At 52.4% G+C, this 27,329-nt stretch overlaps 12 protein-coding genes across 32 annotated transcripts; 7 read left to right on the top strand and 5 right to left on the bottom strand.

Annotated features, from left to right (window-relative positions):
- Positions 1–2,159: 2,159 nt before the first annotated feature.
- H257_03473 lies at positions 2,160–7,838 on the top strand. Of its 2 annotated transcripts, XM_009827578.1 has the most exons (22): positions 2,160–2,198; positions 2,271–2,372; positions 2,425–2,524; positions 2,574–2,703; positions 2,752–2,831; positions 2,883–2,963; positions 3,016–3,145; positions 3,206–3,309; positions 3,368–3,445; positions 3,501–3,638; positions 3,698–4,072; positions 4,142–4,442; positions 4,501–4,655; positions 4,710–4,877; positions 4,927–5,103; positions 5,194–5,442; positions 5,501–5,861; positions 5,915–6,057; positions 6,130–6,294; positions 6,367–6,448; positions 6,508–6,563; positions 7,062–7,838. In XM_009827578.1, exons 1-22 carry the CDS (start codon positions 2,182–2,184, stop codon positions 7,728–7,730), a joined length of 3,861 nt encoding a protein of 1,286 aa, XP_009825880.1. In that variant the 5' UTR covers positions 2,160–2,181; the 3' UTR covers positions 7,731–7,838. The 2 variants fall into 2 exon arrangements, with proteins under 2 accessions (XP_009825880.1, XP_009825881.1); XM_009827579.1 differs by lacking the exon at positions 7,062–7,838 and having other exon boundaries at positions 6,508–6,973.
- Positions 7,154–8,164, bottom strand: H257_03474 (hypothetical protein; the record flags this gene model as incomplete). Its single annotated transcript, XM_009827580.1, has 1 exon — positions 7,154–8,164. One exon carries the CDS (start codon positions 8,162–8,164, stop codon positions 7,745–7,747), a length of 420 nt encoding a protein of 139 aa, XP_009825882.1. The 3' UTR covers positions 7,154–7,744.
- A 139-nt stretch (positions 8,165–8,303) lies between these two features.
- H257_03475 (hypothetical protein) lies at positions 8,304–9,124 on the top strand. Its single transcript, XM_009827581.1, has one exon. It carries the CDS (start codon positions 8,320–8,322, stop codon positions 9,082–9,084), a length of 765 nt encoding a protein of 254 aa, XP_009825883.1. The 5' UTR covers positions 8,304–8,319; the 3' UTR covers positions 9,085–9,124.
- A 107-nt stretch (positions 9,125–9,231) lies between these two features.
- On the top strand, positions 9,232–10,530 carry H257_03476 (hypothetical protein). 3 transcript variants are annotated; one of them, XM_009827582.1, is made up of 7 exons: positions 9,232–9,391; positions 9,462–9,553; positions 9,621–9,688; positions 9,731–9,780; positions 9,841–9,855; positions 9,901–9,975; positions 10,028–10,518. In XM_009827582.1, the coding sequence occupies exons 1-7, from the start codon at positions 9,269–9,271 to the stop codon at positions 10,262–10,264; spliced, it is 660 nt and encodes a 219-aa protein (XP_009825884.1). In that variant the 5' UTR covers positions 9,232–9,268; the 3' UTR covers positions 10,265–10,518. The 3 variants fall into 3 exon arrangements, with proteins under 3 accessions (XP_009825884.1, XP_009825886.1, XP_009825885.1); XM_009827584.1 differs by lacking the exon at positions 9,232–9,391 and having other exon boundaries at positions 9,417–9,553; positions 10,028–10,392; positions 10,453–10,530; XM_009827583.1 differs by lacking the exon at positions 9,232–9,391 and having other exon boundaries at positions 9,417–9,553; positions 10,028–10,530.
- Positions 10,527–14,375, bottom strand: H257_03477 (hypothetical protein). 5 transcript variants are annotated; one of them, XM_009827585.1, is made up of 10 exons: positions 13,680–14,375; positions 13,522–13,590; positions 13,228–13,455; positions 12,868–13,152; positions 12,629–12,808; positions 12,025–12,363; positions 11,808–11,936; positions 11,618–11,719; positions 10,951–11,102; positions 10,527–10,900 (listed from the first exon to the last, which is right to left on the bottom strand). In XM_009827585.1, exons 1-10 carry the CDS (start codon positions 14,313–14,315, stop codon positions 10,627–10,629), a joined length of 2,394 nt encoding a protein of 797 aa, XP_009825887.1. In that variant the 5' UTR covers positions 14,316–14,375; the 3' UTR covers positions 10,527–10,626. The 5 variants fall into 5 exon arrangements, with proteins under 5 accessions (XP_009825887.1, XP_009825888.1, XP_009825890.1 ...); XM_009827586.1 differs by having other exon boundaries at positions 10,527–11,102; XM_009827588.1 differs by having other exon boundaries at positions 11,808–12,363.
- Positions 14,376–14,577: 202 nt separating this feature from the next.
- H257_03478 (hypothetical protein) lies at positions 14,578–15,857 on the bottom strand. The gene is made up of 5 exons (XM_009827590.1): positions 15,806–15,857; positions 15,572–15,754; positions 15,354–15,521; positions 15,228–15,308; positions 14,578–15,156 (listed from the first exon to the last, which is right to left on the bottom strand). Exons 1-5 carry the CDS (start codon positions 15,830–15,832, stop codon positions 14,641–14,643), a joined length of 975 nt encoding a protein of 324 aa, XP_009825892.1. The 5' UTR covers positions 15,833–15,857; the 3' UTR covers positions 14,578–14,640.
- Positions 15,858–16,042: 185 nt separating this feature from the next.
- Positions 16,043–17,532, bottom strand: H257_03479. Of its 2 annotated transcripts, XM_009827592.1 has the most exons (4): positions 17,408–17,532; positions 17,271–17,345; positions 17,024–17,228; positions 16,043–16,979 (listed from the first exon to the last, which is right to left on the bottom strand). In XM_009827592.1, the coding sequence occupies exons 1-4, from the start codon at positions 17,501–17,503 to the stop codon at positions 16,876–16,878; spliced, it is 480 nt and encodes a 159-aa protein (XP_009825894.1). In that variant the 5' UTR covers positions 17,504–17,532; the 3' UTR covers positions 16,043–16,875. The 2 variants fall into 2 exon arrangements, with proteins under 2 accessions (XP_009825894.1, XP_009825893.1); XM_009827591.1 differs by having other exon boundaries at positions 17,024–17,345.
- A 102-nt stretch (positions 17,533–17,634) lies between these two features.
- H257_03480 (CAMKK protein kinase) lies at positions 17,635–18,722 on the top strand. The gene is made up of 2 exons (XM_009827593.1): positions 17,635–18,179; positions 18,235–18,722. Exons 1-2 carry the CDS (start codon positions 17,643–17,645, stop codon positions 18,652–18,654), a joined length of 957 nt encoding a protein of 318 aa, XP_009825895.1. The 5' UTR covers positions 17,635–17,642; the 3' UTR covers positions 18,655–18,722.
- A 44-nt stretch (positions 18,723–18,766) lies between these two features.
- Positions 18,767–20,413, top strand: H257_03481 (hypothetical protein). The gene is made up of 4 exons (XM_009827594.1): positions 18,767–19,400; positions 19,468–19,670; positions 19,731–20,094; positions 20,153–20,413. Exons 1-4 carry the CDS (start codon positions 18,771–18,773, stop codon positions 20,369–20,371), a joined length of 1,416 nt encoding a protein of 471 aa, XP_009825896.1. The 5' UTR covers positions 18,767–18,770; the 3' UTR covers positions 20,372–20,413.
- A 556-nt stretch (positions 20,414–20,969) lies between these two features.
- H257_03482 lies at positions 20,970–23,468 on the bottom strand. Of its 2 annotated transcripts, XM_009827595.1 has the most exons (11): positions 23,238–23,468; positions 23,102–23,185; positions 22,967–23,054; positions 22,840–22,911; positions 22,718–22,783; positions 22,531–22,670; positions 22,297–22,466; positions 21,810–21,902; positions 21,557–21,738; positions 21,279–21,491; positions 20,970–21,178 (listed from the first exon to the last, which is right to left on the bottom strand). In XM_009827595.1, exons 1-11 carry the CDS (start codon positions 23,429–23,431, stop codon positions 21,059–21,061), a joined length of 1,422 nt encoding a protein of 473 aa, XP_009825897.1. In that variant the 5' UTR covers positions 23,432–23,468; the 3' UTR covers positions 20,970–21,058. The 2 variants fall into 2 exon arrangements, with proteins under 2 accessions (XP_009825897.1, XP_009825898.1); XM_009827596.1 differs by having other exon boundaries at positions 21,279–21,738.
- Positions 23,469–23,608: 140 nt separating this feature from the next.
- Positions 23,609–25,060, top strand: H257_03483 (hypothetical protein). 11 transcript variants are annotated; one of them, XM_009827597.1, is made up of 10 exons: positions 23,609–23,751; positions 23,814–23,906; positions 23,966–24,032; positions 24,082–24,117; positions 24,169–24,176; positions 24,231–24,360; positions 24,423–24,451; positions 24,507–24,623; positions 24,676–24,775; positions 24,823–25,060. In XM_009827597.1, exons 1-10 carry the CDS (start codon positions 23,635–23,637, stop codon positions 24,963–24,965), a joined length of 840 nt encoding a protein of 279 aa, XP_009825899.1. In that variant the 5' UTR covers positions 23,609–23,634; the 3' UTR covers positions 24,966–25,060. The 11 variants fall into 11 exon arrangements, with proteins under 11 accessions (XP_009825899.1, XP_009825904.1, XP_009825900.1 ...); XM_009827602.1 differs by having other exon boundaries at positions 24,507–24,775; XM_009827598.1 differs by having other exon boundaries at positions 24,676–25,060.
- A 38-nt stretch (positions 25,061–25,098) lies between these two features.
- On the top strand, positions 25,099–26,584 carry H257_03484. Of its 2 annotated transcripts, XM_009827608.1 has the most exons (5): positions 25,099–25,400; positions 25,455–25,583; positions 25,631–25,691; positions 25,745–26,124; positions 26,209–26,584. In XM_009827608.1, exons 1-5 carry the CDS (start codon positions 25,134–25,136, stop codon positions 26,512–26,514), a joined length of 1,143 nt encoding a protein of 380 aa, XP_009825910.1. In that variant the 5' UTR covers positions 25,099–25,133; the 3' UTR covers positions 26,515–26,584. The 2 variants fall into 2 exon arrangements, with proteins under 2 accessions (XP_009825910.1, XP_009825911.1); XM_009827609.1 differs by having other exon boundaries at positions 25,631–26,124.
- Positions 26,585–27,329: the final 745 nt, after the last annotated feature.

Below are 27,329 nucleotides of genomic sequence, written 5' to 3' on the forward strand. Positions count from 1 at the left end.
GAGGAGTCGAACCCGCCTCGCCGTGCTGGACCTTGCTGGTAAAACCGTGTTTCCTTTGCAACTTATGGAGCCAACCTTTTGAGAACTTTAGATTGGTCGACACGCCGGACTCGCTGCTGAAGGCCATGGCTTGCGAATCAGCTTGCCCGTGATGCATACACCCAGCTCTTCGCAGCGGAGGACCCAAGCAACGACTTTTTGCTCAACGTCTGGCCGGGAAACTTGACGCTCTTGTGTTCAAGCATGGCTGTCAGCGCGCTCGCTTTTCGTGGTGTGTCGTTTGATGGCTTTGCAAATTGCGGATTTGGTCGGCGTTGACACGAGGCCAAAGGCACTAGCTGCCCAGGTTGCCAAATCGGAATACGTAGTTGCAGGATCGCCCATATGCTTCGTGTATAATGCATGCTTGTCATCCAAAGTCATCCTTGACTTAGGTTTCTTCATCTTGCAATGTGTCAGACAAGCAGATATCATAAACCTCCACACATTTCAAAATTTCAAACGTACTCTAACTTTTGATAATATTGGATTGTAAAAATTATCAAGTTTTCTGCGTTTCCAATAGCGAGGGAAATCAGTACTTGTCAATCCAGCGCTTCAGCAAACTAAATCCCACCTCAATAGGATTTAGCTGCGGAGAATATGGTGGCAGAAAAAATAGCAATGCTCCACGACTATGAACTGCTTCTTGGAGCTCCTTGTACATGTGGATTTTTGCGTTGTCCAAAACCAAAATTGAACGCGGCAACGGCCACGGGTTCAAATACGGCATAATATTTTTGACCATGACGTCATGAAACGTAGCACGATCAAATGTTCCTAAATTATGCAAATAAATATATAACAAAAAGGACAAAAATAGGCAAATATTATACCGTCCACATAATCCCACGCTAAAAATCCGGAGGTCGTAAATGCCGCAAGCGCTGACACCCGCTGGTCACGAGAAAATGGAAACTTTACAATTGCCTTTTTGTTGCGCTTCGACCAAGCGTACTTGCGAATCGAATCGCGTCCGTCCTTGGAAGTCTCGTCGACAAACACGAGCTGGTCGGGGTACGAGTAGTACGGGCTCAGTCGCCGATAGTAATCACGCAACTCGAAATCTGCAGCCTCACGCGCTCGTCGTTCTAAGACTAATATACAACGAATAAATACTGGAAATATATTCGAACATTTAATACCTTTTCGCGTCAAACCTAAGTCATGCATGAGTGCTCTACATATCGTTGCCGCAGATACATTCTTGAGCGTCGGGAATTGGTGTCGCAGAGCGTCTTTAAGCTCTTCGATGTAGAAACAAGGGTGAACTGTTGCGTACTCGTTCACCCAGGCATTGACCTCTGCCGGCCAGCGTGACCCTGTCGAGCGCGTCTTCACCTGGGTCACGTTACCAGTAGATGTAAACATCGTGTTGAATCTGGTTACGCTACGCCGTGACAGCCCGAGTAGGACGCGAACGATGTCAACGTCAATGCCGTATACTTGGACAAGCACAACACATCTCCAACGCTGTCGATGCTGATCATTGTAAAACAACTTGTTTGCCCATTTGAAATGGGCAAATGAAACCGAGCACCTCCACCAATTCTTATCCAATCAAAGCATCACGAATAGTAAGAATTCAACGCTGAACCGTAAAATAACTTCACTTGCATCCGTAAAACCATGGATGGATGGCGTAATTTTACGACGAATTTTTATTAATGCATGGTTTTAGTCCTGGATCAGCCAAAAAAGGTGAAAAGCACAATATTAATAGTAACAGTTACTATTATTTTCGGGTACTAAGTCTAACAACCAATCACAACCAAGAACGAGACTCACACTATTAACCCACCAAAGTCCTTGATTCATACACTAAATACTGTAAAGCACATATACTGATTTTTGGACCTTCACAGAGCAGCTTTTTACTTGGCAATTCCATCTCCATGATGCCAGTCCAACCCCCCCCGCCGCTGATCTATCTTAACAATCGACACCATTCGTCCGAAGTGTTGGTCATTGCGCATAGTAATACCTATTGATGCCGTTGTTGTCGTGTTGCGTGGTCATCATGGTTCGCCTCATCCACCTATGACTTTTGTTTGTGTCGAGCATGATGATACTGTATGCAGTAACCGTGGCGGTTTCGAGGTGTAACCGATTCTATTCCCCTGGGATGTCGCCACGGCCAACATGGTTCGAAGTGCCGGGTACATCTTGCTGCCCTTATCTACCCCAATATTGATCGGTCAGCTCACGTGGCCACGTATATGATTTTGTAGCCGCAAGCGAAGGTCCCATGGTGGCATCCGATTGAATTCGATTGACGAGCCAGTGGACGAAGCGCTGTCCCCGATTAAGTTGCGCGCAAAACGGTCGACGTCGTACGTGGCAGCGTCGGGATTGGGGATGGCTTGTTCATATTTGGTCACGTAGAAAACTCACGTCAGACCAGGAGCGACTGCTGTCGCCATTGGATTTGGCCTACGACGAATTGCCGACAGAGTTGATGGCCGGCGATGACCTGAATCTTTCGGTACGAGGACGACACATGTGCACAAAGTTGGGGAGTCGTCCAAACGTAGAGATGGACCCTTGTTGTGCACGACTCGTGCCTTGCCAAACTGGCCACGGTACAAACTCAAATCGGATGGCCGTCGTCGAATCAAACTGCCGACGACATTACCCCAAATGCCATCATGACGTTGCTCACGGGTAAGAGAAGGGCTTAGGGTACAAGTCATCCCAACGCTGTACCGGTAGACTTGCGGAAGACGTCGCCAACTGTACCACCAAAGCAGCCACCGACCTCTGTGACTCTGAACCTCCAAGGCGCGGAGCTCGTGAGTTTGAAAGGAACAGACATTGCTCAAATTGACACAAAATCTCCGTAGGTCTCGGACGGGGGGGTTCGCCACGCCATAGCCGCATTATCCATTCGGCTACATGCGCTCAACCTCAGCCGCACAACCAAGGTACAAGTACGACAAAAACGTAACGTGGACTTCACCAGATTGTCATGTGTAGCTAACAGACGACTTGGTGCGATGGGTGGCGGCGAATTGCAAACACCTTCGCGAAATTGACTTGAGCTACATGGTGCATTTGGGTGGCATGGGCGTCTGCGCCATTGGAGAGTCATGTCCCCTTCTCCACGGTAGTATTTATTCACTCCATCTCATGAACAATCTACGGACATAATGAATACATGGAGCAGCGTTTTCTGTCCGCGGATGCAAGCACATTCCCGAGTTTGCACTGCTCAAGGTCGCGCACGGCTGCCCCTTGCTCACGCATTATGACATTTCACATTGTTGTCATGTACGAAAAACTACAAGTTTGCTCTTGAAACTATGCTGTCAACGTTGTTTGATGGTAGGCGACTGACTTAGTGCCGCGGACACTAGCTTCCACGTGCCACAACCTGCAGCTCTTTTACGCGCAAGGCTGCAAAGAGGTCGGACGGGTTGACTATTGCTACTGATGCCTGGGTAATGCAAACTCGAATGTAGATTTCAGACACGGGTATTCTGTCCTTGTCCAACGGATGCCCCGATTTGCTTCACATTGACCTCAGTCGCAGCGACTTTCAGTACAAACTCACCGACATGGCGTTGTTGCCGCTGTCAGAACGCTGCAAAATCCTTCAAGTACGTACGGTACCCCAGAACCCTCTCTATGCATCCTAATATTGTATACATGGGAATAGCATGTCAACGTGTCAGGTTGCGACTACCTCACGGACGCAGGGCTGAGCTGGCTCGCGATGGGGTGTCCTGCGCTAGCCCACGTCAACGTGTCTCATTGCGTCAAGTTGACAGACTTGTCACTTCGAGCGGTGGCCGACGGTTGCATCCGGCTCGGGCTTCTCGACATCAGCGGGTGTCCTCGGATGTCGGACATTGGGCTCCGTTACCTCTCAGTGCACTGCCGGGACCTGCACACCCTTGGACTACGCAGTACGATTCTCATTTCGGACGGCTTGAGCCTTGGCCGCGAGAATGCGCAAGGGCTGGCGGCACTCAGCCACGGTTGCAAGCGCCTGCAACACTTGGATTTAACCAAGTGCATTCGTGTTGACGACGTACGTAAGACACTGGCCACACAAAAGGAACCGAAATTGGCTGAATGTGGCAGGATCTCGGTATTGTAGGCCGCGTGCAAGCAAATCGGCCGCGGGTTCCACGATCTCCGCACGTTGATTCTGTTTGGTTGCTGTAGTGTTTCCAGCACGGGCGTTCGCGACGTGAGCCGCCAGTGCCACAAACTCACCCTGTTGGATTTATCACATTGCCGCCTCGTTGACGACACCGCGTTGGTCGCCATAGGCGGCTCGGATGGCGGCATGCCCCTACTGCAGTCGCTGCGGCTTCGAGAGTGTGAAAAGGTCACCACCGCTGGCATCCAGCAGCTGTGCAAGGGCTGCATCTACATCCGCACGTTGGACTTGGCAGGTACTGTCGTTGTCGTCGAGGTACCTCTCAGTTCCAAGTCACGACAACGTTGTCGTAGGCTGCCACCGCCTCGACGACATGGCACTTCTCGCGATATGCGACCACTTGACCGAACTTCAGCACTTGTGGCTCGCGGGGCTGCATTCGATTACGATCATCGGCGTGTCCTGGCTGGCTGATCGGTGCATAAACCTCATGGAGTTGGACGTGACGGTACGTTGTCACATTGCCTCGTACTTCGACACACACACGCCGAACTCTACACAGAACTCGGCCATTTCGTACATGGCACTCAAGCCGCTGCGCGCCGCGTGGAAGTATGGCGACCTCCGCGAGCACGGCAAAGTGAGAGGCATCGTGCCAAAATATCGAGCCATGGACATGATGTTCCTCGACCACTATGGCACGTGCTGGAAAGCTGCGATTCGCATCCAGGTACAACTTTGTTTTTTCTACGATTTGCTTTTGTTTCACACGTTTCAAGTGTCTGTATCGAGCCAAAGTGGCGCGCCGGGATGCCGCGCGTCGACGGGAACAAGCGCTTGTCCACTGGGCCGCGTCTAAAATGCAGAGCGTGTTCCGCGGCCGGCAAGCTCGACAGTACGCCGCGGTCCAGCGCATGTTGCGGCGGCGACAGCACGACGCCGCCACGAGGATTCAAGTAGGGCCATCATATGAATATAATCCATATCCCATTCGCATTCAAGACTTGATGAATCAACCCTCGTCTTCCTCCTCGCCCTCATTCCAGGCATCGTATCGAGCCCATGTCGCCCGAACGCTGGCCGAACGGCTGCGGAAACAACGCGACCGCGACCGGTACGTTCGCATGGTGATCCGCGTGCAGTCGGCTTGGCGACGCAAGAAAGCACGCGACGTGTTCAATTCCAAGCGGCTACTCAAGCAAGCGTGGGAGGCGCGGCGGCAGATAGCGGCGGCGGTGCTGCAGCGAGCGTTCCGGGCATACGGGTGGCGCAACCGCAACTCGCTCTTCTCGACCGTAAGAACCAACAGCAGCTTACCAGCGTGCATCATCTCAATTTCTTCAACTACTTAAGGCGTTGAAAGCCAAGAAAGCCGAACAACAAGCCGCGGCCAACAAGCTTCAGTCATTGTACCGCGGTCGCGCGGCGCGGCTGGAGGCCCAGCAGAAGCGCCAAGCGCTGAAGCTGTTTGAACGAAAAAAAGAGCACGCGGCGATGTGCTTGCAGCGGGTGATCCGGCGGCGGCGGGAGAACCGGCTGCACCAGAGGCGGCTGGACGAAGACGCTGCGGCTCGCAGCGCGGCCACGAAGATCCAGCGCCGATTTCGACGACGCCAAGACATGCTGTCGTACCAGTTGATGAAAATTGGCCGCGAGTTTCAGCTGCGAACCGACGCCGCCTTGCGGCTCCAAGCGGCATGGCGGCGTAAACAAGGTACTGTCACAGGACATGGATAATGACGCCATCTTGTGAAATCGACATGGCAGGACACATGGCGAAGCACATGCTACGGGTGCTCAAGGACGAGCAGTACCAACGACGAGCGAATGCCGCGACCAAACTGCAAACTCGATGGCGGGGTCGGCTGGGACGGGCGGCGGCAGCGCAAGCTCAACAAGCCGCCATTCAGGTACATAGTCCTACTGGCATGCTTGGAATGAAAACAGAGGGAAGCATCCTTCTCCTCATCATCATGGAATAGCGTCTTGTGCTTCAAACCAAGCTGGAAAACCACTTGGCAACGGTCATTCAAGCGGGATGGCGCGGCCAAAAAGGGCGGCAGCGGTACCGCGAGGCTGTGGACGCGCGGAAACGACGGTGGAAGGAAGTGCCCAACGCCGAAGGCACTGGCGCCAAAGTGTACTTTGTAAGTGTCAAGAGATGTCGACTCGACATCGTTATGGATTGCAAGTGATGACTTGTGAATGAATGATTGTAGCACCAAGACACGGGCGAGATTCGACATCGCATGCCACAAGACTTGCTGGACTTGCTACCCAAACCCCGCTGCAATGACTGCGGTGGATATATATATATTATATATATATATATATTTACTAATATATCGATCGATACACAGACGTCGAGGTCGCCATGGTCGAATGCGGGGATTGTGGCGAGTTCTTTTGCAACGACGTATGAAAATACACGAACTTGCCTATGACTGTCGATATAATTTGAAATACTAAAGCAATTCCCTATGACTTATGAAATATAATATTCATGTGCGTATCACTTGCCTATGACTATTGATATATAAGTACGTAGTACTAAAATAATTCCCTATGACTTATATGACATATAATATTCATGTGCGTATAACTTGCCTATGACTTTCGATATAATTTTAATACTAAAACTATTCCCTATGACTTATGACATATAATATTCTTGTGCGTATAACTTGCCTATATGACTGTTGATATATATTAAAACAATTCCCTATGACTTATGGCATATAATATTCGTGTTGTCTATGACGTTTGACATAGCAACACTCGGGAGCATTGTATGTATTCGTGCAGTTTGCATGAGCAATATGTCTTATATGTGATTGTAGCTAGTCTATTCGAATGAATAGAACTAGCTGCGTAATGAAAGTATGACTGATGCCCATGGGACCTCCTTTGGTAGTGCTGGCATGCGATCCACGCCGGAGGACGCCGCCGCAAGCATTGCTTCCGCACGCTGTTCGACTACTATGGCAAGCGGATCGACTATGGCGACGGCGAGTTCCCGTCTGTGTGGCCGTCCGAGATTGCGCAGGATGAACTGGACGGCTGGTATCTGCGCACGAGCCCGTTCCGTGAGCCGAGCTTGGTGTTGGGCGACTGGGAAAAGTATGTGGACGACACGAGTCACCGCGAGTGGTACTTCAACCCGACGACCAAAATGAGCACGTACTTGCCGCCGAATGCGTTCAAGGCAACCGCGGAAGACGTAGCCAAAGCGTGGGTGATAAAGCAAGAGGCAGCCAACCACGTCGCATATTACTTCAATGAACGCACGGGACAACGCACGTTTGAGCGACCGCCGACGTTTGTCGAAAATGGCGAGACGATGGGAGAAGCCGAGCTGGATGAGGGAGGATTTCGAGGAGGTGGAGTGGATGAAGGCAGCACCGGAGCGATCCAAGAAGCAGCGGCGACGAATGAGGATGCGACCCCGTACGGAATGGACATGGGCAACGGGTGGACGCAGTATTGGGACGACACGTACCAGGTCTACTACTACTTTAACACCTACACGCAAGAGTCCACGTACACACCACCAGACGGCGCCGTGGAGAGCATCGCGTTGTAGAGTTGTAGCATAATTTAACGAGTGGGGTCGAATAAAGCGCGGTGGAGGCTGCTTTGGACATCGCGAGAGTCTTGTGTAAATTGTGTTGCGTTGCCCATGTACCTGACGCAATACGCGACCCGGAGCTGCTTTGTGCTGTCTTGGTGCGTAAGGTCATAGTAGTCGACAATCGTGACGCCCATCTCGCCAAGCATTGCCACGCATCGGAGTAAACTCGGTCGGTCGGGAAATCTGCACAGAAAGTATCGCGACCCTTGTTGGATCCGAGCAACATGCTTCCCCACGACGACCGTGTCGGGTTTGGGAAACGATCTCTTGAACGTTCCGGAGTCCTTGAAGCACACCATGTTCTTGTCCACAAGCAGATCGTACGACTTCTTGGACTGCTTGAGCTTGCCGTCGACCTTGAGCACTAAGCGCGCGCGGAAGTGCATGCTTTGGTTTCGTGTGAATTTTGAAAATGACCGCGCGACATTCATTCTTTCGGTACTATGATACCAGGTTTTGATTGGATAACATATTGACCAATGAACCGCGAAAATTTCACACACGCGAAACGACCTATTTTTCAGGGCAAGAATAGATCAGCATGGAGCCGACACCGCCGTGGTGGCGGCAGGAAAGGCGGCACCTGCCGCCTGCCAGCAATCGATATGACCAGCTAGTAGAACGTCGGCACGTGTTGCCTGTGGTGCATCCTGTGGTCGACCACTTTGCCAACATCAAACCCAAAATGTTTCCGTCTCCAAAGGAACCGCGCACGGAAGGTGTCAAGGTTATTGGCATGCCACCCGTCATGGAAGATCGAAGTCGAGGCATCAGCACGCTCGTCAACGGCAACAACTTTGTGCCAACACAGCCATTGGTGCGGTACAAAGTATCGACTGTCCATCCAAATGTCCTTGCTCAAAGTCAGCGGGACATCCAAGCCAAGTTGGAGACACGGATGGGGGCCAAGAAACATCGAGAGACGCTTGACGAGCGCAACATGTTGACGTATAGCGCACTGGGCGACAAATCGTACAAGCGTCCAGAGCATTCACCAGGGTTTTTCAATCTCCAGTTGCATCCGCGGCACATGAGCAACAACGCGATGGACTCGTCCAGGCGGCAGCAGCTCCTGGACTTGGAAGACGACGGGCATGGTGGCGGCAGTGCAAAGGCAACCCAGACCACATACGAAACCAAAAAGAAGATCCAAATGCTGCTCGAGGAAAAGACCGGCGTGACGTTACTCAGCACGTCGAAAGCGGGTCAGTTGAGCTGGGAAGACAGCACAGGCAATCGGACGTGGATCAAGAAAGACGTCAAAGGACATCCGCAAGATAGTCGAGAAGAAGATGAAGGCGGTTAACTACAGCACATAGTACTGTACTAGTAAGTCGCTATCCAACGTACTTCGAAGTAGTTCATATCCTTGTCAAGCCACGAATCTTGGTCAAGGGTCATGTACGGATAATATCCGGTAGTCCCCGCATCGTGGAACCAATGGATCTTGTTGGTTAAGCGCCACCGTCGCTAGCACAACATCGGACTGGATGACAGAAGCACCAGTGTCTCAGAGCATCTATGAGTTCACCATGGGCAGTGGAAAGGGCAATCCTGTGGTGTACTTGGACATTGCTATCGGACACGATCCGTTGCGACGTCTGCGCTTTGAGGTCAGCTAGGCTAGACTTGTTCTTCGATCTCAAGCGGGGACCATGCTCTAACGACGTTATGTTTCTCAAGCTGTTTTATCCCCAATTGCCCATCACAGTGGAAAACTTTCGACAGCTTTGCACGGGTGAAGGCGTCGACAAAGCTCGAAAGAAAATGCTCTGGTAATCACAGCCCAGCTTCATGATCGCAGCTGTGTACCTCTTTTCAATATGCTACGCCTTCACGTAGGTACAAAGGCTCCAACATTCACCGCGTGATACCTAGCTTCATGATGCAAGGAGGGGACATCACGCATGGTTAGTACATTCTTCCTTACACCACGACCATGAACATTCTAGGGAACGGCATTGGCGGGTCCTCGGCAAACTCGCGCACATTTGACGATGAAGTACGACACCCACATGTGATTATTTCTCATCCAGTGCGCTGACGGTAGCACCTTATGTAGGGATTTATGTTCAAGGTAGATACAATGATGTCGTGATTGGCATTGATAGCGGCGGCATAGCACATGCGAGGGACGTTGTCTATGGCGCACCAAGCCAACACCAACAAGTCCCAGTTCTTTGTGTGTTTCCGAGAGGTAGTTAGGCCCCGTGGTTTCTTCAAACAAAATCGTCTTGAGATAGTATTAGTGTGGCTGGCTCAACGGCAAACACGTTGCGTTTGGCCAAGTGATTGCAGAAGACTTGGCGTACTTGAAGGACTTTGAAGACGTGGGGTCGTCCACGGGGCTGCCTCTGAAACCGATTGCGATTCTGAACGCAGGACAGCTGTGCGGAATGAACTTTGCAGATGCCACCGACATGGGCCAGGATGACGACGACAAGGACGACGACGTTGCGGTGGGCGGAGGAGGGGGCTCAATGTAGCCTTCCTTGACCATGCACAGTCTGAGGTGTTCGAGCAACAAGATCGAAAGCGATGGACGGACAAGCGAAAGCAAACTCAAAACGACAAGTACAGTATCGCAGTTACTATCGTACAGTATGCTGCCGAGGTAACCCCGACACTATTACATTTTGACAGCGGAGCTGGGCGAGTAGTTCATGGTCACTAGTATTGTACTAGGATAGTGACATCCAGTATGTCTAACCTAATCGAGCACGTGAAGTGTACGACCGGGGTACTGTAGTCCTTCGAAGTGTACTTACTGTACGTTGACGATATTGAGCAAAACCACAAGAAAAGTACTAGTAGTATTCAACTGCGAGACCGCCAAAGTATCAAGTGCCTAAAACTGATAGTGACCGCCGCCGTTGTTAGCGCTGGCCATGGGTCGCGTCGGGGGCGCGGCGCTGCGGCGCACTTTGAGAAGATGTTCGATCCAGTCGGCTTTGACGGCCGGCGACTTGGCGTGTAAAAACAGAGTGTCGTGCGAGTGATCGGGGAACGCAATCGAAAACGCTTCCGCCACGTCACGGTCTTCTTCAATCACGGCGCGCCCGACGTCGATGGGGGGATCGTCACTGCGCGATCGTTCAAAGTCGTCCTTGGTGTTGTAGTACCTATTAACCAGCACATTTACACTATGGCAGCCCCTTCTGCCGTCAAGTACCGAAGTGCCGCGCCGGTCAGGACAAAGTAGCGCTGCTGCCACTTGGATCGCTGCCCCGACGACGTCACCGCGCCTTGCTTGATCAAGTAGCCAGCGAAAAACTGAGGACTTTTGTTGGTCGCGACTTCGTTCACGCGCACATTGCCTTGTTGCTGCATCAATGTCAAGTTATAAAGAATACCCATGCGGGTTTCATAGTCAAAGGATACGATGTGCTTTTCACCCCAATTTGACAATTTGGGGATGGTTGAAATCGCCAACAAAGCCAGCAAAGCAGTATGATTGGCTATAAAGAATGAAGGTTGCATTATGATTGGCTAAAAACAATGCATTTTGCAAACGCAAGCGATGTTTCATTCCACCGGGAAAGAAGTATGAGCAGAATTTCACACATCACTTTTTAAAAATACGGAAAATATATTGTGAATTCGCTATAAACTTCCAAAATTCGCGCGATTTGTGTCAATCAATATGGACTCTCGCTCGAATTTTGATTGGTTGAATATCCTTTCTGTAAGAGCCAATCAAATCCACTCAAAATTGGATTAGCCAATAGCGTTGATTCGTGATTCGGCGGCGAGATATTCGATTCGACGGGGTCTGGAAATTCGTATCGAATACGCAAAATATACAGTATTTTATACTCAAAAAGATATAATAATTTTACCGCCGTGTCCGCGAGCCGACGCAAGGTCGCATTGTGGTTGAGCACATGCTCCAGTTCATGCGTCTTGTACTCGAGAGATGCTCGCAACGCGTCAATGTCGCTCTACCAAAGCAACAACCGCACGCAATACGTATATATCAGAATCGACACAAAATCCTACCACGAATACTATATATATATATATATTTACCTTGGACTTTCGTTCGGCTTCTTTGAGGGTCAAGTCGCACTTTTGCACTTCCTGGGCCGCGAGTTCCTTCATGGCCGTCGCCTGGCCTTGCGCCGACGCCACTTGGAGCCCCGTCGCGTTCACGTGTGCCTACATCAACCACATGAGACCTTTCCGACACTTGGTTTGGACCAGAGAGTTGAGGAGGATTCGGTTGTTGTTGGGATGGCAACTGTACTTGCAACGTGTTCAAATGGGCGGCGTGCGCTCGAGTCGTGTCTTCTGTCCACTCCATCACTTGGTTGAACACGCTTTGGCTCATGTACTGGCAATACGCAGCGTCCGCAGACGGACCCATGGCCAGCTTGACGTAGTCGGCGTGCAGGTCCTTGAGGTCATCCAGGTAGTGCAGCGTGCGCTGGTGGTACTCGAGCGGGCCCAGCGTGGACGTGGTGAACGAGTTGAACTTTTTATCACTCAAAAACGAGAGAAGGTGCTTGCAGTACACCATGGAGGCCGCCGCGTTCTTTTGCCGATACACGTCAAACACAGCTTGCGCCGACGTCCGGAACGAAGCCTACGCGACTACTCGTTACGACCTAATCTTGTGGCCAATTTGCCAATTTGGAGCGAATCAACGGGAAATATCGAGCAATGCAGTATATGATTGGATAAAAAAGGATATGAATGTGGACATGTGATTGGCTAAAACGAATGGATCGTCACAATGATTCAACTTCGAGATATATATTTCAAAGATCCGGCGATTGTTGGCGGTTCATTCAACCAACCGCCAGAAGAAAAAGAAATGACGAGTCGAACAAATCACACTATAAACGTACCCGGAACGGTTGCATGTCTGGCTGGTCGCCAATGTCGGCGGCGCGCAACGTGCGGTCGGCGAGTTTGTCGCACAGGTCGTAGATGGCTTCGAGGTCAGCCGCGGACACGGGCAGCGTCACATGCTGCAGCTCCGGCTTGTCCTTCTTGGCTGGAGCCGCCACCACCACGTCGACGTCCACCTACCCACCGCCACCAATTAGTGTGACAAGCCATCTCATCGCTCAAGCAACGGCCCTACCGCTTTCGGGGACGGGACCATGCCCCCGGGCACGAATTTCTTCAAGTTGCCAAACTCGTCGAATTGCGCCGTGCCAGCGCCGGCGTTGACGACTTGGGCGTCCGCGGCGACTTGTGTTGCGCTGGTGAGCAGCCCCTCAAAGCGATCGGCAAACTGCTCTTTGCCGTCCACGTAGTCGGCGACGCGGGCGTTCATGTGCTTCTTGAACGCGGCCACGGCGTCGTCCACGGCGTCTTCGCATTGCGCTTGCACCACACGCGTCCATGCGCTTGAAATCACGGGCGCCTAATGCAAGAGCATATTCAACAACATCCCAGGGAAAAGGAGGGGGGGCAGGGGGGGGAAGCAGGGGGGAGTTACCTTGCCGCTGTTGAGGGCTTCCACGTACGACTTGGCGAGGTTGGTAAACATGGCGCCGTTCAAGGCTTTGCCGTAGAGGCTTTTGGGGGCGGCCTTGTCAAAGAGGCGCGTTTTCATCGCTTCAAACTTGGACCGGAATTCGCCGCGGAGGTCGCCGTAGGGGATGTTGGGCAAGTTGCGCAGTTGGGCTTCGTCTTCTACGGGGCGGACTAGGGTCACGCAGTCGCGCTACGTCACACACATATATAAATATCTGCAAATCGATGCAAGATGGATTGGCGGCGACGCGCGTACCTCGCGGAAGAAATCGGATAGAAGCATGCGGATTTGATCACGGCCGGCCACATCTGCCGAGAAGCCGCCCTACATGAAGCACAGAAAGGTGGCACTATGAGTACCACGAGTACAAGATGAAATGATATATATATATCATTTGTTGAACGAGTATGTACCTGGGGTTTGAGGGCGTTTTCAAGGTACTGTTTCGACGTGATTTCCTTGCCCTGGTCCTGCAACTGCAAGGTAAAATCGCGTACGACCCACAGAAACGACGGAAAGTACTCGTGGAGCGCGCTGGAGGATTGGCCGTGCCCCGACGCCGACGAAGTTTGAATGTGCTTGCTCAAGTTCACGACGAGACTCAAGTCTTCAATGGCGTTGCCGTCAATGACGCCGCGGCTGTTGTAGACAAAGTACGACCCGAGAAGCAGCGCCAGCGCGAACAGCCGCGTGTCGTGCGTCTGTTCTCGGTCCACGGAACCAATGCCTTCCGTGTCGAGAAAGATCACGGACGTGCCGTTGTCCAACACGAATGGCTCGCCCCACATCCAGATGCCCTTGGTGCATGCGTTGATAGTACCCCCCACAGCGAACCCAGTGTTGACGTTGGCGGTCGCCGTGGCTGTCTGCTTGTTTACGAGCAGGTTGAGGAGAAAGGATTTGCCCGTCCGGTACAACCCCGCGACAGCTACGACGGCAATCTTTCCCTTGATCTTCTCCAGCTTCTTGACGGCAGCCTCCTCGACGTGGAATGATCCATCAGGGTCCACGCGGATCAACTGCACAGGCGCGCCAGATAAGTCTGCCATCGTACTTTGCTTGATGGAGGAGTGTGTACGTTTGCTGGTGGGTTGAACGCCCAAAATGACACACGTTCCAGATATTATTTTTCACTGCATACATTGTTTCATATTGAATTAGTCTATTGATTTATAATACTGCAAAAGTCAGCCTTACCATCAGAAAGGACTGCGATGTACGCACGCATGCATCGATGGATCGTCATGATGGCTTATGACTAATGTGCATGTCCTCCCGACCTCCAACACGTCTATGGCGGTATGTATACATGGCGAAGGGAGATTCAGTCGATTGAAACACTTAGTATAACGTAGTTATGCATAAATCATGTCGTTATTTGTCTTCTGGGGTGGTCTCCGCCATCTTGTGCTTTCCAGGGGAGACGACGTGGTCATGATGATGTTGCTGGCCCGACTGCATCTTGGCCTTGATGACTTCAATGTCGGTGCGCTGCCGCACGCGATTGAACGCCCCAAGCCATGACAAGTGATCGCCCTTGTCCTTGGGACGCGTCTTCACCACCTCTTCCAAGTCGATGAACGCATCCAGCGACAGTCGAACCATGTCGTGACACCGCTCGGCCTTTTGCCGCGACGACTTGATCGCTTTGGCGTGGCTCTGCACCTCTTTCTGGACCACACACGCATCTTCGTACGTGTGACGGCGGCGCGGCGCCGTGTCCGACACCACTTGCGTCGGCAGGTCGCTGGATGTGCGCGTGGGGTCAACTGTATCGCCGTTCTGCTTTTGAAGGTACAGAGACAGCGATCCGTCGTTTGCGTCTTTGACCGCTTGGACGCGTGCCAAAATGTACTTTACGATGGCATCACGTTGCGACGACGCTTGGTTCTACATATGCCCCATCGTGGTCAACAACCTCAACGTTGTCGCATGAGCCATGGAGGTGGCGACGATCGTACCGCGTCGGCATCAGATTTCCCGCCGCCGCCATCGGTCGCCTTTTGCAGAATCGCCAGGTCCAACGCGAGTGGGGGTAGTTTCTAGAACATAGTGAGCATGGCAAGGACAGGAGACAACAGACGGACCTGCTTGAATTGTGTGCTTTGCCCGACAACGGTGACGAGGTTGGCGTTTACAGCTTCGTAAATGTGCAGCTCGAGGGTTTCGTTGACGCGCCAGAACAGCTTGGTACCGTCGTAGATGAGACGCTGGCGGCATGGACTGCAGGGGCGGTCGGCTTCGCTCGACAAGCGCTACCGAGGAGTTGGCGTCACGTGGTGGTAGTGGAGGCGACACGACGTACCCCACTGAGCTCCGCCTTGAACGCAATGTCGGATTCATTCAATGCCGCTCGATGAAGCGGCGAATGGTTTACGTGGTCTTCGAGCTTCTTGGCTGACCGCATGCTGATCTTGCACACTTCGCACGTGTACACGGGCTGGAACGGACTGCTCGCTCGGCCACTGTTCTCAGGTGACGAAGCCACCTAGTAGAGAACCATGCTGGAGGGTTATGAAGGAGGAAGAAGGGCGGGTACCTCGCATTGAGTGAAGATCGTGTTCATGGAGCGAGGCCTGGATGTAAAATGATGCGAGTTCAAAATGGCGGGGTACAGTAACTTCAACGTTTGCTATGTTTGGATTGGTTGCACGTGATTGGGTATTCTACATACGAACTTTAATGAAGGGATAGGATACGTTGTCGAGCACAACGAAGTATTTTAACGAATGCCAAAACTGGTGTCAAGTACTTTAATGAAGGACTCGTACATTCCCGAAAGGCGACACACCATACCATGGTGGAAGCGATGGATTTCGCTGATGACTCAGCGAGGCGGCTGAATGTCCTCGTGCTGTCCAACATCCACGGCAACATCGACATGGTTAATCGGCTGTGTGACCACATCATTCGGTGCCATGCTGTTGACGTGGTCTTCGTATGCGGGGACTTCGTCTTACCGTACGTGTCGACAGTGACGCCCTCCGAAGCGTGTGTCGCAGCAGCGGAAGGCGATATGACGGCGGTGTTATCACGACTGGAGATGATCGTCTGTCGCGTCATCTACATTCCTGGACCGCACGACCCTCCATCCACCAAACGTATCCATGAGCTCACGAAGTCTCCACGGTTGACGCCGTATTCGGTCAATTGCGACAAGGTCAAGGTGTCGCTCACGGCCGACATTGACGACCTCCATCCAGACGAAGTGCATGCGTCTCGACCGATGCACCTAATTGTGGAAGGGTCCCAGGACGAGCATCACGCGTTCGAAGTCCGCACGGAATATGCCGCCGCAGACGACTACGACGACTGGAAGAGCAACGTGTATGCGAAATTGGCGCGACTGCCGTGGTGTTGTCGTATTGCCCCTCATGCATCGTCTAAAGAAGGGTCTATGGAATGGATAGAGAAAGGCCAGTTGGTCTTAAACCCAGGTACGCGCCGTACGCAAACTACAAGACATTGACGTGGCACGACGACAGGGTGGCTGGACGCGGGTCACTACGCTGTGCTGACGATTGGGCACCGCGATGCCGACGAAAACGATGGCGACGTCGGCTACGAAGTGACCGAGTGCACCATGGAGCAACTGCCGGTAGTAGAGGCTTAGCGAGGAAAGCAGTGGTTCCTGAACGAAGGCACTTGGATGCTGTGTCGAAACGGCACCGCGATGACTCGTGGGGGGGCGTCTGTCGCTGTGCCCCGCCGGTCTAATAGAATTTTTTCACATGTGGGATCTGGTTGAACTTGGTACCTTGATAGTGGCGGGTGGCTGCAGTCGCAGCATGCAGCAAGCGACGGTGGAGCATCGTGGTCTCGTTCGCGGACGAGTCGCTGCTGCTTTCCTCTGACAGAACTACCGGGTTGATTTGGATCATGGCTGGCTTGTGTTTTTGCTGCCGATGAAACAGCTGCCTGTGCTGCGGTGTTGCCGTCGTCGTGCTAGATGATAGGGGGACCTGGACGAGTTTCAGCGGAGTGTGGCTACGATGGTGTTTTACAGCGCTCGAGGTCACGCGTGGGCGGGGTGATTCCACTGAGAGCAAGCCTTGGGCCGACGGGTCGGCGGACGACTTCTAGGATTGCCACTGGCGGTCAGCTACGTCATGTACACGGGACAGACATATGTCGTGCATACCGCGTGCTTTAAGATACGCAAAAGCGTTTCCTTCGGATGATTGGCTGGCCGTGGCGGTGGCGTCCGGCGCGGCAGAGTGTCGCCAATGCCCTCCATGACGGTGGTTCGAACGACACCACGACGAGTAAAAGATCGAAATCGTGGCATTGGATTGGCTATGATTATCAACCAATCAAGTCATTAACGACGCTTGATTGGTCCGTTTTGAAACAATTCCACAACTTCACATCGCAACATGGCGCAAGGAGAATGGCAGAGCTTGATCACAACGCATGAAGATGCGCCATGTGATGGGACGGACCGCGTCAACGAGTACTTCATGAAGGAGAGTTTGGGGAAAGGAGCGTTTGCGAAGGTGAAACGATGTGAACGCCGCGTGGAGAATGCGCAGCCACGACCATTTGCCGCCAAGATTATGTCGAAATCAGCGCTGCAACGGATGAAAGAATACGTGCGGGTGGGTGAATCGATGCGTGCCGTGACGGCACTCGACAAAGTGGAGGCCGAGATCGAGGTCATGCGGACATTGTACCATCGGAACATCGTGTTGCTCTTCGAAGTGATCAACGACCCAGGGAGCGACAAAATCTACCTCATCTTGGAGTACATGTCTACTGGTCCGTGCATGGTGTACAATTCCGTGTCCAAGGCATTCCACAGTCCCATCACGCGTGGACCATTGACCGAAGAATGGGCGAAACAGCACATGCGAGACATTGTCCAAGGGGTCAAGTACCTCCATGCACGTGGCGTGTGTCACCGGGACATCAAGGTACAACATACATGCACCTCCTTCGTCCTCCATCATAACGTTGACATCATGGTAGCCCGACAATATTCTCTTGAACGCGGACAACCGATGCCACATCTCCGACTTTGGATGCGCGCAATCGTTCCTCCCCACGGACAAAATCACAAACACGCTGGGAACATATCAATTCTACGCCCCCGAGTGCTGTTCAGGGGACCCGTTCGATCCCTTCGCGGCAGACGCATGGGCCATTGGAGTCACGTTGTACGTGTTCCTGTTCGGCGTGTTGCCGTTCGACGCCGCAACACCCAAGGACCTGTTCGACGCGCTCCTGCAGGATCCCGTGCCCATTCCATCCACTGCGTTCTCTCCCCTCTGCATGAACTTCCTCGAGTTCTCCCTGCATAAAGACCCGTCTCAGCGCATGACCGTTCTAAGCATGGAACTGCATCCGTGGCTTGCAGTTCCCGACGAGGACGAGCCGCTGTCGTTTTGAAAATCGGGAAAACAAGAAATTATACAATCAAATAGCCTGTTTCAATTGATAATTCCACCTCATGCATGTTTTATAGAGGTATATAACCTGTATTATTTTATATTGAAGAAGTCGCAATGGAATTGCGAGCGACTCTTGTTGCGGCTGCAGTCAAGGGTGGAGTCCATGGCGTAGCAGCCCACATCGACGACCACGTGGGCGATCTTCATTCGTATCTCTCGTGTGTTCTGGATGCACAGGACTTACCACTTGGCGTCAAACGAGTCATCTGGAGCGGCATGGTGCATCGAGCCACGAGGTTTGCCGCCGCCATGGACGCAACTCGTACATCGCATGCGTTGACGCTGATCTCTGCTGTCGAAACAGATCGGTATGTGAATCATCTAGCACGTCTTGTGTTCCAAGCGCAGAAACCACCACCTCCAGCCGCTTGGATGCCCAGCGTGGACACGTGCGTCATCGCTCGGATGTCTGTGCCCACTTGTAACGTCAGTACCGGCAAGCGCGCCGTTGACGTCGACTTGACAAAGCCTTCTTCCCCATCAACCCCGTCAAGTAAACGAATCAAGGTGGACGACGACCACGATAGCGGCATCCCTGCTGCGCCACTAGACCCCATCGACCCCATCGACGACATTACGTACCTCGCCATGAAGATGGACAAACGAGCTAGCGCATCTCAGGTGTCAACATCCGTCCCATCATCCGCACCTCTTCCCATCGAGCCGCTTGTACTTCCCGACGAGGTGCTTCCATCCTCACGAGAGCGCGGCAGTTCCTACCTTCAATCGTTGGCATGCATGTATGTTGTAGATCCTGGCCCTGGTCTCGTCCATCAAGTCAACACCATCTTCCTCTACAACCAGCGACATTACCAGCCGATGCGACGCCATCCTCCATGCCGCGTCGTCGTTGCTGCAACTCCCCGAGTATTGCTCCACCGTGTATTTAGAGTTGCTGTGTTCGACACTGGCGCTAACTTCCCTCTCCGACGACGCTGTCCTCGTCTTAACCACGTATGTATTCCAATGCTACCATTTCAACAACTTTCGCTGATGGTGTCTATGGCTGGCTAGCAAACTCGTGGAGGCCAAGTGGACCAGCTACGACACTGCGGTCGTGTTGGAGTCGACGCTGCTGGTGCGCGTCCAAGCGGCGACCTCCGCTATCCCCCGCTCCCTCCTTAAAGCCCTGCAGGTGGTGGCCACATCCCTTCCGCACATTGCCATCGACCGCATCCTCGTGCCCGTCCTTACTAGCGCCACCGCGAACGCGCCTCAATGCGAAGCCATGACCCGGCTCGTGCGCGACGGTCTCGGGCCGTCCCTGACGCCGCTGATTGTTACGCGACTAATCGCCGCCAACGTCCTCCACAGCCCCCACGACCGCGTCCTGCTGGTCGTGCAGCAGATCTTCAACGCCAAAGCCCCTCTCGCCCAGGTACTTTAACTGGCATCGTCGAGGGAATCTGTGACAGAGTACATCTAATCACGTGCAGGACGCCATCGACCTCGTCGTCCACGCACTGGCCCGCGCTGTGTCTGCCTCCCCCGCCACCACCACCGCCTCCATCAAGTTTGCGTCCGTGCTGTTCACCGTCGTCACCAAGTACTCGGCGCTGTGTGTCCGCCACCGCGACGCGCTCCTTGCGATCGCCACCAAGTGCACGTCGAGCATGGCCAAAACAGCGCTGCGAGCTATCGACAAGCTGGCATGACGTTGTCGTAGCGATAATATATAATATATCATAACACACAAGGAACGTGTTAGTAGTGTGTATTGCCTTGCTAGAGTTTGTACAGAATCCTTCGTTTTACATGTACTTCTAGATCCGCCAGTACTACTACGTAGTACAATGATTTACTAGGTAGTATTACTAGTAATAGTAAATAGCGGGCGACAACCATGACCGCCGCATCCGCAGAGCCCACCTCACAGCCAAGACGCTCCAATGGCACGCCCGTGGAATCTCCTTATTACCACCTGCCCTCCCTCCTCCCATAGGTACGCCGAGCCGAGCCTCAGGCCACCGCGACACCCCCCGGACCCCGGGATACCACCGCCAGCGGTTTAAGCATCCTGTTCCCCTGGAGCAGACACAGTTAGGTTTTCAAGTAGTAAAGTCCGCTAGCTGCTAACCCAGCTAGTACGCGGCCGAGGCTATCAAGTGCCCGCTGAGTGATTTTAACTTTACAGCATACTATCAATATCAATTAGCGGGCGACAAGAAGTCCATCGACAAACGTCAATCATATTGCATACCACATAGAACTGCTACTATAGTGGTACTAGTTTGATTACTTGATCTCGATATCAACGTGGGAACTTGTTTGCACCAAGGTTACGATCGAGTTTACACTTTTGTTTCTTTGAAATAACTATCATCTTGGTCGTATGCAAGTGTTTACTTGCCGATACAAAAGTCGGCAAACAGCACGTCTAAAATGTCTTCGACGTCGACCCGCCCGACAATGCGCCCGATGCATGCCACGGCATGCCGCAGCTCTTCCGCCGCCAATTCCGCCTGTATATATATATATATATATATATATATATATAAACAACAACCAGTTAGGAAGACTAGGACGTTACGACCATCCGTGGAACGATGTGTTGGTTGTTACCTGATGGGGGTTGGCCAGAAACGAGTCCAAGTGGCTTATGCACGCGTGGAGGTGCTGCCGGTGCCGCTCCCGCGTGATGATCGCATGGGTTCCGTCGGTCGCCTCTGACGAGAAGACGCCTCGCACACGCTGCTCCAGCGTTGCCAACAACCCATCGACGCCATCGCCACTGGCGCACGACAAGGCGCAGACCACTGGGGCGTGGGCCACCGCCTACTCAAACATAAAAGTCCTCATTTAAACGCTGGGTTGGGAGTAGTTGGATTGAGTTTTCATACGTTCAATAGAGCCGCTGACGGTTGAGCGGTGTCGACTTTGTTGAGCACGACGATGGTGCTGGCATCGACGAGCGCCAGGAGCGCCGCGTCCACCGCGCCGTCCTGGACGTCCACGACCACAAGCTTGAGCTGCGACGCGTCGTTGCATCGAAGCGCGCGATGGACGCCTTCCCGTTCGATCACTAGAAGAACACCAATAAGCAAAGATCATTTCAATGAGAATAGGAGAAGTCGATGAGTTGTCAAATCGAACCGTCCGACGTATCGCGGATGCCGGCTGTGTCGTGCAAGACGACGGGGTACCCCGCCAAGTTGAGCGGCACTTGAACGATATCGCGCGTCGTGCCTACATTGAATATATATTGAGAAATTATAGGAATAGTATACTTGAATGATATAAAAATAAAACCTACAGGCAGTAGTTTGAAATAATTGATCGCGACCAATATATAATCGACAATACCATACAATATTACGTAGTATATAATATATAATACATATACTACGTAATATTGTATGGTATTGTCCATTTTCTTTAAATTTCCCATTTTCCATGGGACAGACAAACCGAGGGCGGAGACATCTCATTGGCTAATACCACTTTGCCCTTTCCAGTAGAAATCCCAAAATGATATTGTAGCCAATCAAGCGGAAATTCATACCACATCTCCAATACAAATGCTGCTGCTTTACGTTTTCTCGACCAGAAAATCGAACTGTGAAAACAATTCAATGGGTACCGGCAATGGGCGACACGATCGCCGCGTCTCGTTGTGCGAGGAGGTTGAGCAGACTGGACTTGCCGGCATTGGGCGAGCCAAGGATGACCACATGGACGCCGTGTCGGAGAATCTCGCCGCGCCGGCCATCTTGGAGATGCCGCTGGATGGATGCATTGAGGTCACGGACCCTGGGATGACGTTTGATATCACCACGATGCTCATGAGTTTACAGCTTTTGCGCATGCTACTTACGACTGAATCACGGCAATGTACGCGTCGTCTGTGACGTCGTCCTCGTCTTCGCCAAAATCGATCAACGCTTCCGAGTGCGCCAGACACTGCATGATGCTGCGCCGCCAGTCGTCGTACACTTGACCGATGGTGCCAGAAATCTACAATTCTTGACAGCCAGTCATTTTAAAAACAACTGAAACAGTACTTGGGCCAACGCTTGCGACCGCTGGGCTTCTGTCTCGGAATGGAGGAGATCTGCGAGGCCTTCGACCTGGTGGTTCATGGCCGTGTCATGATGATGCAAACACATGTCAACTTGAGGCACACCTGCATCAAGTCCATCTTTTGGTTCTCAAAGGCCCGTTCCGTGAACTCTCCAGCCTCGGCGGCGCGGTAGCTCTAAGGCGATGGTCATCACGACCACTTGAACAAGCTGACGAGGAGTTGTTCGTACGGGAAGGGTGCCGAGGGCTTGCAACACGCCAGAGATCACAGGACGACTTCCGTGCACGTACAACTCGACGCTGTCTTCCCCTGTGAAACTAGCATGCCGTGTCGTTCACGGCCGTGGAAGCATGGAACATGGTACCTCTTTGGGCCAAGAAACCGAATCGCCACAGCAGTGTCCAAAAGTTCCTTGGTAGATGGATGCTTAAGATCTCGTCGTACGGCCCTATACGCCACTCATGAGTCTGTATTCGAGCGCTAACGTGATCAAGTCGCACATTCGTGGTGACGGTAGCTTGGACGTGGTCATTTGAAGCAAGCATTGGTCTGCCATGGGGCCAGAGATGCGTATGACGGCAACACCTGACCGACCTTCGGCAGAAGAAAGCGCGTAGATGGTATCCTGTGAAGACATGCATCGAGCATGCATGTGCCAGCGGCGTGCCACGGCTGCTCCGCGTCGAGATAGCATCCTGTTGCGATTTGATTATTGCGCCAACCATCACAAGCTGTCAGTCCTACTTTATATTTTAATCAAAATATCAGTACAGTTATTAATACCTCGAAGTAGTCAAATATTCTGTAAATTCCTCCACTATGATTGGCCAATCCAATCCATATTTTAATCCAAATAGTCACATAAATTAGAGGGAATTCATCGACGTTCCATCAAACATGCTCTTGCGTTGTGTGCGGCTGACCAGTGTGCGCCGCGCCATGTCCACCTCTGCTTCGTCCGTCCCTCCGAAAGCCGCCATCTGCGTGATCGGCAACGAAGTCCTCAGTGGGAAGGCAAGCGGGGCATTGTCGTCGTAGTCGTCCATTGGTTCAGTCATGACACATGACTCGTGTAGACGCTCGACACAAACAGCAACTACTTGAGCAAGTTTCTCTTTGGCCGTGGTGTCGACGTAGTTCGGATTTCAGTCATCCCAGACGAAGAGGATGTACGTCCGGTCCTTCCACGATGAGATCTTGTCGCCTTCTGACCGTGTATGCTTGCAAGGTCATCGTGGACACCGTGCGTCACTTCTCGACCCTTGTCGGCCCCGATGGCTATGTATTCACGACCGGTACATACTGCTGTTTCTTACAAATCAATGTCTCACGCCTTGAGCGCAGGTGGCATCGGCCCAACGCACGACGACATCACTTACGGTACCGAACTACGCTTGTCTTTTGTCGCCTAATCCCTTTCCACATGTGTAGATAGCATCGTGCGTCAACGCGTGTCTCCCTCCACCTTGACCACACCATTGACATGCTCGTAGGCGAAAGCCTTTGATGTACCCCTCGAAGTACATGAGCCTACGAAAGAAGCGTTGCGCCAGTACCTTGTGGCCGACCACCGCGGCCACGACCTGAACGACGATCGACTGAGAATGGTCACGTTTCCCCAAGGTAGATGCTGCAACCACCGGCGTCCTCAATCACATTGTTTCAAAAGACTCGTGATCATGCAGGGTGCGACGTCTTGACGACATCAACATGGGTACATACATGGGATGACGACGTCATGTTGGTCATTATCATGTCGAATGATGCAGGTGCCAATTGTGAAAATGCAAAACGTGTACGTATTGCCTGGCATCCCGCGCCTGATGAAGCAGATGATCGAGTCCAACGTGGATCACTTCAAGGGCATTCCCATCCACCAGGCGATTGTATGGATGCATGACGATCGTTGAATGTCATCCTAAAGCATGTGATCCGTAGGCACGCACGAAGAAACTCGAGGGGTCCATTGCCGCCCCGCTGAAAGCAGTGGCGAAGGACTTTCCGTCGGTGATGATTGGAAGCTACGTCAACCTCAAGGGTACCAGATTGGTCGGGTAGGACGAGGCTGACGGGTTTTTCTCGCAGAGGACAACGTGGCGTTTGAAGATCGAGCGTACAACGTCCAAGTCACATTGTACAGCCGCGTGGGGGACGACATCCGCGCCGCCTTGCCCGCCGCCGTCGCCGCCATCGAAGGATGGGTCCATGAAGATGTCGAAGTTGCGTAGAAAGGGACCATGTTCTGACAGTTACAACTTGATGGCATTCGAAGATCGTTAAGCTAGAAATTTGTATGCGTAATCGAACTTTTTTCCAACTCGAAGGGTTTCGAAGATCATCATTATTACTTCGAAGTGCTCAAAAGCAAAAAAATCCCAAGTGCAAACCGATCCAACATGAAGCCTCCACAAAGCGTTCGCCTCTTGGACGTACCAGACGAAGATGACTGGACTTGTGACCCCTGCCTTCGTGAATCGTACGATTCGTTCCATGCCCTTGCGATTCCATCGACGTATGCCTCGTTTCCTGATGCGTCCATTCCCGACGGCGGCAGTCGGGCTGGACAGAGGTGGGACAATCTCGTCACACATTGCTACGCGGGCGTGATGGACATCTACGCTGCGACGTATGTCTTTTGGATTCACTTGATGTCCCTGGAAACAGTAAGTAGCGTATGCCATGCACGTTGTTCCCTTAACGTTATATGGAACCCGCAGGTTCTCGTCGTCGTCCTGGCCGCTTCGACGACCTCCGCGTACTACTACATTGGCCTCCGAGCCAATGGCTCGTCGTTTGGCGCCAACCTTTCATGGACCCTGGTCACCTTTGCCATCATATCCCCCATGGTTGATTTCTCACCACAGCACGTGCATTACGCTCATCCATGTCGTAGATCATGCAAATCAAGCAAGCCTTCACGCGCCGGGAGAGCGCGCTGGATGCGATTGCCGAGCGTACACCTCGTTCCCGTCCACTTTACCATCTACTGTAATGCGACGGCTTGTAGTCAAAGCCATCATGTCCAACGTACTCATGGCAAATGCGATTTGGGACTGGGGCAAACACGACCGCGCCAAGCTACCGCCGGACCACGCCGTCCGCACCAAAGCCATCCTCGTTGGCATCCTGTCAGACCTTGGGCGGGTGCTGATGCTGCCGACATTTACCCGCGGGCGGCATCGGTTCACGACCTCCGGCATGAACGAGGCGAAGGAGTTCATGCATGCGTTTCACTACCTCTGTCGGCGCATCACATTTTCCACGACGTTGCTGCACCGCCAAGTGGAAGTCATGAAGGACGCAGGGTTACCCGCCAACGAAGCGTCCCGTATCAACCAGTACCACTGGTACATCCAAGCCCGCGTCGACAAGCTGTGCCATATCAAGGTAACTTCTACGTCGAGGATGCTTCTCTCCAGGGGGCGATGCGATGATCGTGATGTTGATGTGATGACGATGATGGATGTGTAGCTGTACCGAACCCCGCAAGCCACGCGATCGTTTACGCGCCTGTGCATCCTGGCGCTGCCGCTTCTGTACGGCCCGTACTATGTGTACATTGCCACGGCAGGCACGACCAACTTTGCGTTTGCGCTCACGCTGAGCATGGCCACGAGTTTGATTATGATTGGCATCTTCAATGTCGAAAAGGCGCTGGAAGATCCGTTCACGGAGGAAGGCCTCGACGGCGTCAAGGTCGAGCGCGCGATGCACCGGATACTCGACGCGTTGGACGTGGTCTTGCCGCCTTCAACCACCCCCCGTGCCAAGAAATAGAATTCTACCACCACCACCATGTCGATGATGACGACGACGTGGCTATTGTTGTGTTCATGTTAAAAGTGTACGCTGCTAGTTACTAGTAGTAGTTAGTAGATAGTAGTTAGTAGTACTGTCGCCAGCACATGCAAACTGCAATACGCCGACGACGTTTTAAGTCAAGGAATGCGTCGACCCGATTGGCATAACAGCGAGTTTGAACCAGAGCGTGAACTAGAGGAAGAGAAGCCATTCTCAATATGTGGCAACAGTGATGATATTTGCGACTCTCTTGGAAATCTTGATATTGACGACAAGTCCACCAGCACTACCACTACCGCTATCGTCAAGATGCGTACGCGGTCGGTCACGTCGGATATTGTTTCGGTTTGCAGCAGCATACCAATGCTCCAAGCCTCACCAAGTAAATCGTCAAATACCAGAAGCCGTGCGATCACTTGTGATTCTGACATCGATTGAAAGCAATTAAATTCGAGGTATTATTGTCGATTTGCTGGGAATTTCCGGATACAGAGAGGTTCAAATCCCTACTAGTACTTTCATAAACCACGCGACGGCGTTTGATCGGTTTATCTGTGAGTTTGGCAGTTTCGCATTTGCGCGCCATTTCCAAACGCACGCCCTTCTGGCCGCTCGTCGATACCCATGAGCGCCATTGAGTCTGTTGTCTTCCACCGACATGCCAGCCCCAACACTATGATGCTATTCCTCTACGACTACTACTTCTAGGGCCGAAGAAGTCTTGTTTGGCAGTCCTCTATGGGAAGGACGAGAAAACGATTCATTTCACACCCACGACGCACCAACACAGT

This window comes from Aphanomyces astaci (assembly GCF_000520075.1).
Source record: "Aphanomyces astaci strain APO3 unplaced genomic scaffold supercont1.6, whole genome shotgun sequence".
Classification (NCBI taxonomy): Eukaryota; Oomycota; class Saprolegniomycetes; order Saprolegniales; family Verrucalvaceae; genus Aphanomyces; species Aphanomyces astaci.

What these genes read in the sequence shown, in the direction of transcription:
- H257_03473 (XM_009827578.1), top strand. An exon ending in ACCTCAGCCGCACAACCAAG is followed by an intron (nt 2,964 to 3,015) that starts GTACAAGTACGA and finishes TGTCATGTGTAG; the next exon opens with CTAACAGACGACTTGGTGCG. An exon ending in ACCCCGCTGCAATGACTGCG is followed by an intron (nt 6,449 to 6,507) that starts GTGGATATATAT and finishes ATCGATACACAG; the next exon opens with ACGTCGAGGTCGCCATGGTC.
- H257_03475 (XM_009827581.1), top strand. Translation starts at nt 8,320, where the DNA reads ATGGAGCCGACACCGCCGTGGTGGCGGCAGGAAAGGCGGCACCTGCCG.
- H257_03476 (XM_009827582.1), top strand. Translation starts at nt 9,269, where the DNA reads ATGACAGAAGCACCAGTGTCTCAGAGCATCTATGAGTTCACCATGGGC. An exon ending in AGGAGGGGACATCACGCATG is followed by an intron (nt 9,689 to 9,730) that starts GTTAGTACATTC and finishes TGAACATTCTAG; the next exon opens with GGAACGGCATTGGCGGGTCC. An exon ending in TCTTTGTGTGTTTCCGAGAG is followed by an intron (nt 9,976 to 10,027) that starts GTAGTTAGGCCC and finishes AGATAGTATTAG; the next exon opens with TGTGGCTGGCTCAACGGCAA.
- H257_03477 (XM_009827585.1), bottom strand. Translation starts at nt 14,315, where the DNA reads ATGGCAGACTTATCTGGCGCGCCTGTGCAGTTGATCCGCGTGGACCCT. An exon ending in CAGACATGCAACCGTTCCGG is followed by an intron (nt 12,364 to 12,628) that starts GTACGTTTATAG and finishes GTAGTCGCGTAG; the next exon opens with GCTTCGTTCCGGACGTCGGC. An exon ending in CTGACCGGCGCGGCACTTCG is followed by an intron (nt 10,901 to 10,950) that starts GTACTTGACGGC and finishes GCTGGTTAATAG; the next exon opens with GTACTACAACACCAAGGACG.
- H257_03478 (XM_009827590.1), bottom strand. Translation starts at nt 15,832, where the DNA reads ATGAACACGATCTTCACTCAATGCGAG. An exon ending in CGATCTTCACTCAATGCGAG is followed by an intron (nt 15,755 to 15,805) that starts GTACCCGCCCTT and finishes GTTCTCTACTAG; the next exon opens with GTGGCTTCGTCACCTGAGAA. An exon ending in TCAAGGCGGAGCTCAGTGGG is followed by an intron (nt 15,522 to 15,571) that starts GTACGTCGTGTC and finishes ACTCCTCGGTAG; the next exon opens with CGCTTGTCGAGCGAAGCCGA.
- H257_03479 (XM_009827591.1), bottom strand. Translation starts at nt 17,503, where the DNA reads ATGGAGGGCATTGGCGACACTCTGCCGCGCCGGACGCCACCGCCACGG. An exon ending in TGCGTATCTTAAAGCACGCG is followed by an intron (nt 17,346 to 17,407) that starts GTATGCACGACA and finishes TGGCAATCCTAG; the next exon opens with AAGTCGTCCGCCGACCCGTC. An exon ending in AGCCACCCGCCACTATCAAG is followed by an intron (nt 16,980 to 17,023) that starts GTACCAAGTTCA and finishes AAATTCTATTAG; the next exon opens with ACCGGCGGGGCACAGCGACA.
- H257_03480 (XM_009827593.1), top strand. Translation starts at nt 17,643, where the DNA reads ATGGCGCAAGGAGAATGGCAGAGCTTGATCACAACGCATGAAGATGCG. An exon ending in TGTGTCACCGGGACATCAAG is followed by an intron (nt 18,180 to 18,234) that starts GTACAACATACA and finishes ACATCATGGTAG; the next exon opens with CCCGACAATATTCTCTTGAA.
- H257_03481 (XM_009827594.1), top strand. Translation starts at nt 18,771, where the DNA reads ATGGAATTGCGAGCGACTCTTGTTGCGGCTGCAGTCAAGGGTGGAGTC. An exon ending in CGCTTGTACTTCCCGACGAG is followed by an intron (nt 19,401 to 19,467) that starts GTGCTTCCATCC and finishes TGTATGTTGTAG; the next exon opens with ATCCTGGCCCTGGTCTCGTC. An exon ending in GCTGTCCTCGTCTTAACCAC is followed by an intron (nt 19,671 to 19,730) that starts GTATGTATTCCA and finishes ATGGCTGGCTAG; the next exon opens with CAAACTCGTGGAGGCCAAGT.
- H257_03482 (XM_009827595.1), bottom strand. Translation starts at nt 23,431, where the DNA reads ATGCTATCTCGACGCGGAGCAGCCGTGGCACGCCGCTGGCACATGCAT. An exon ending in GGTCGCAAGCGTTGGCCCAA is followed by an intron (nt 22,671 to 22,717) that starts GTACTGTTTCAG and finishes CAAGAATTGTAG; the next exon opens with ATTTCTGGCACCATCGGTCA. An exon ending in CGTCAGCGGCTCTATTGAAC is followed by an intron (nt 21,492 to 21,556) that starts GTATGAAAACTC and finishes ATGTTTGAGTAG; the next exon opens with GCGGTGGCCCACGCCCCAGT.
- H257_03483 (XM_009827597.1), top strand. Translation starts at nt 23,635, where the DNA reads ATGCTCTTGCGTTGTGTGCGGCTGACCAGTGTGCGCCGCGCCATGTCC. An exon ending in TCATCCCAGACGAAGAGGAT is followed by an intron (nt 23,907 to 23,965) that starts GTACGTCCGGTC and finishes TATGCTTGCAAG; the next exon opens with GTCATCGTGGACACCGTGCG. An exon ending in AAGCTACGTCAACCTCAAGG is followed by an intron (nt 24,776 to 24,822) that starts GTACCAGATTGG and finishes TTTTTCTCGCAG; the next exon opens with AGGACAACGTGGCGTTTGAA.
- H257_03484 (XM_009827608.1), top strand. Translation starts at nt 25,134, where the DNA reads ATGAAGCCTCCACAAAGCGTTCGCCTCTTGGACGTACCAGACGAAGAT. An exon ending in TTGCCATCATATCCCCCATG is followed by an intron (nt 25,584 to 25,630) that starts GTTGATTTCTCA and finishes TCCATGTCGTAG; the next exon opens with ATCATGCAAATCAAGCAAGC. An exon ending in ACAAGCTGTGCCATATCAAG is followed by an intron (nt 26,125 to 26,208) that starts GTAACTTCTACG and finishes ATGGATGTGTAG; the next exon opens with CTGTACCGAACCCCGCAAGC.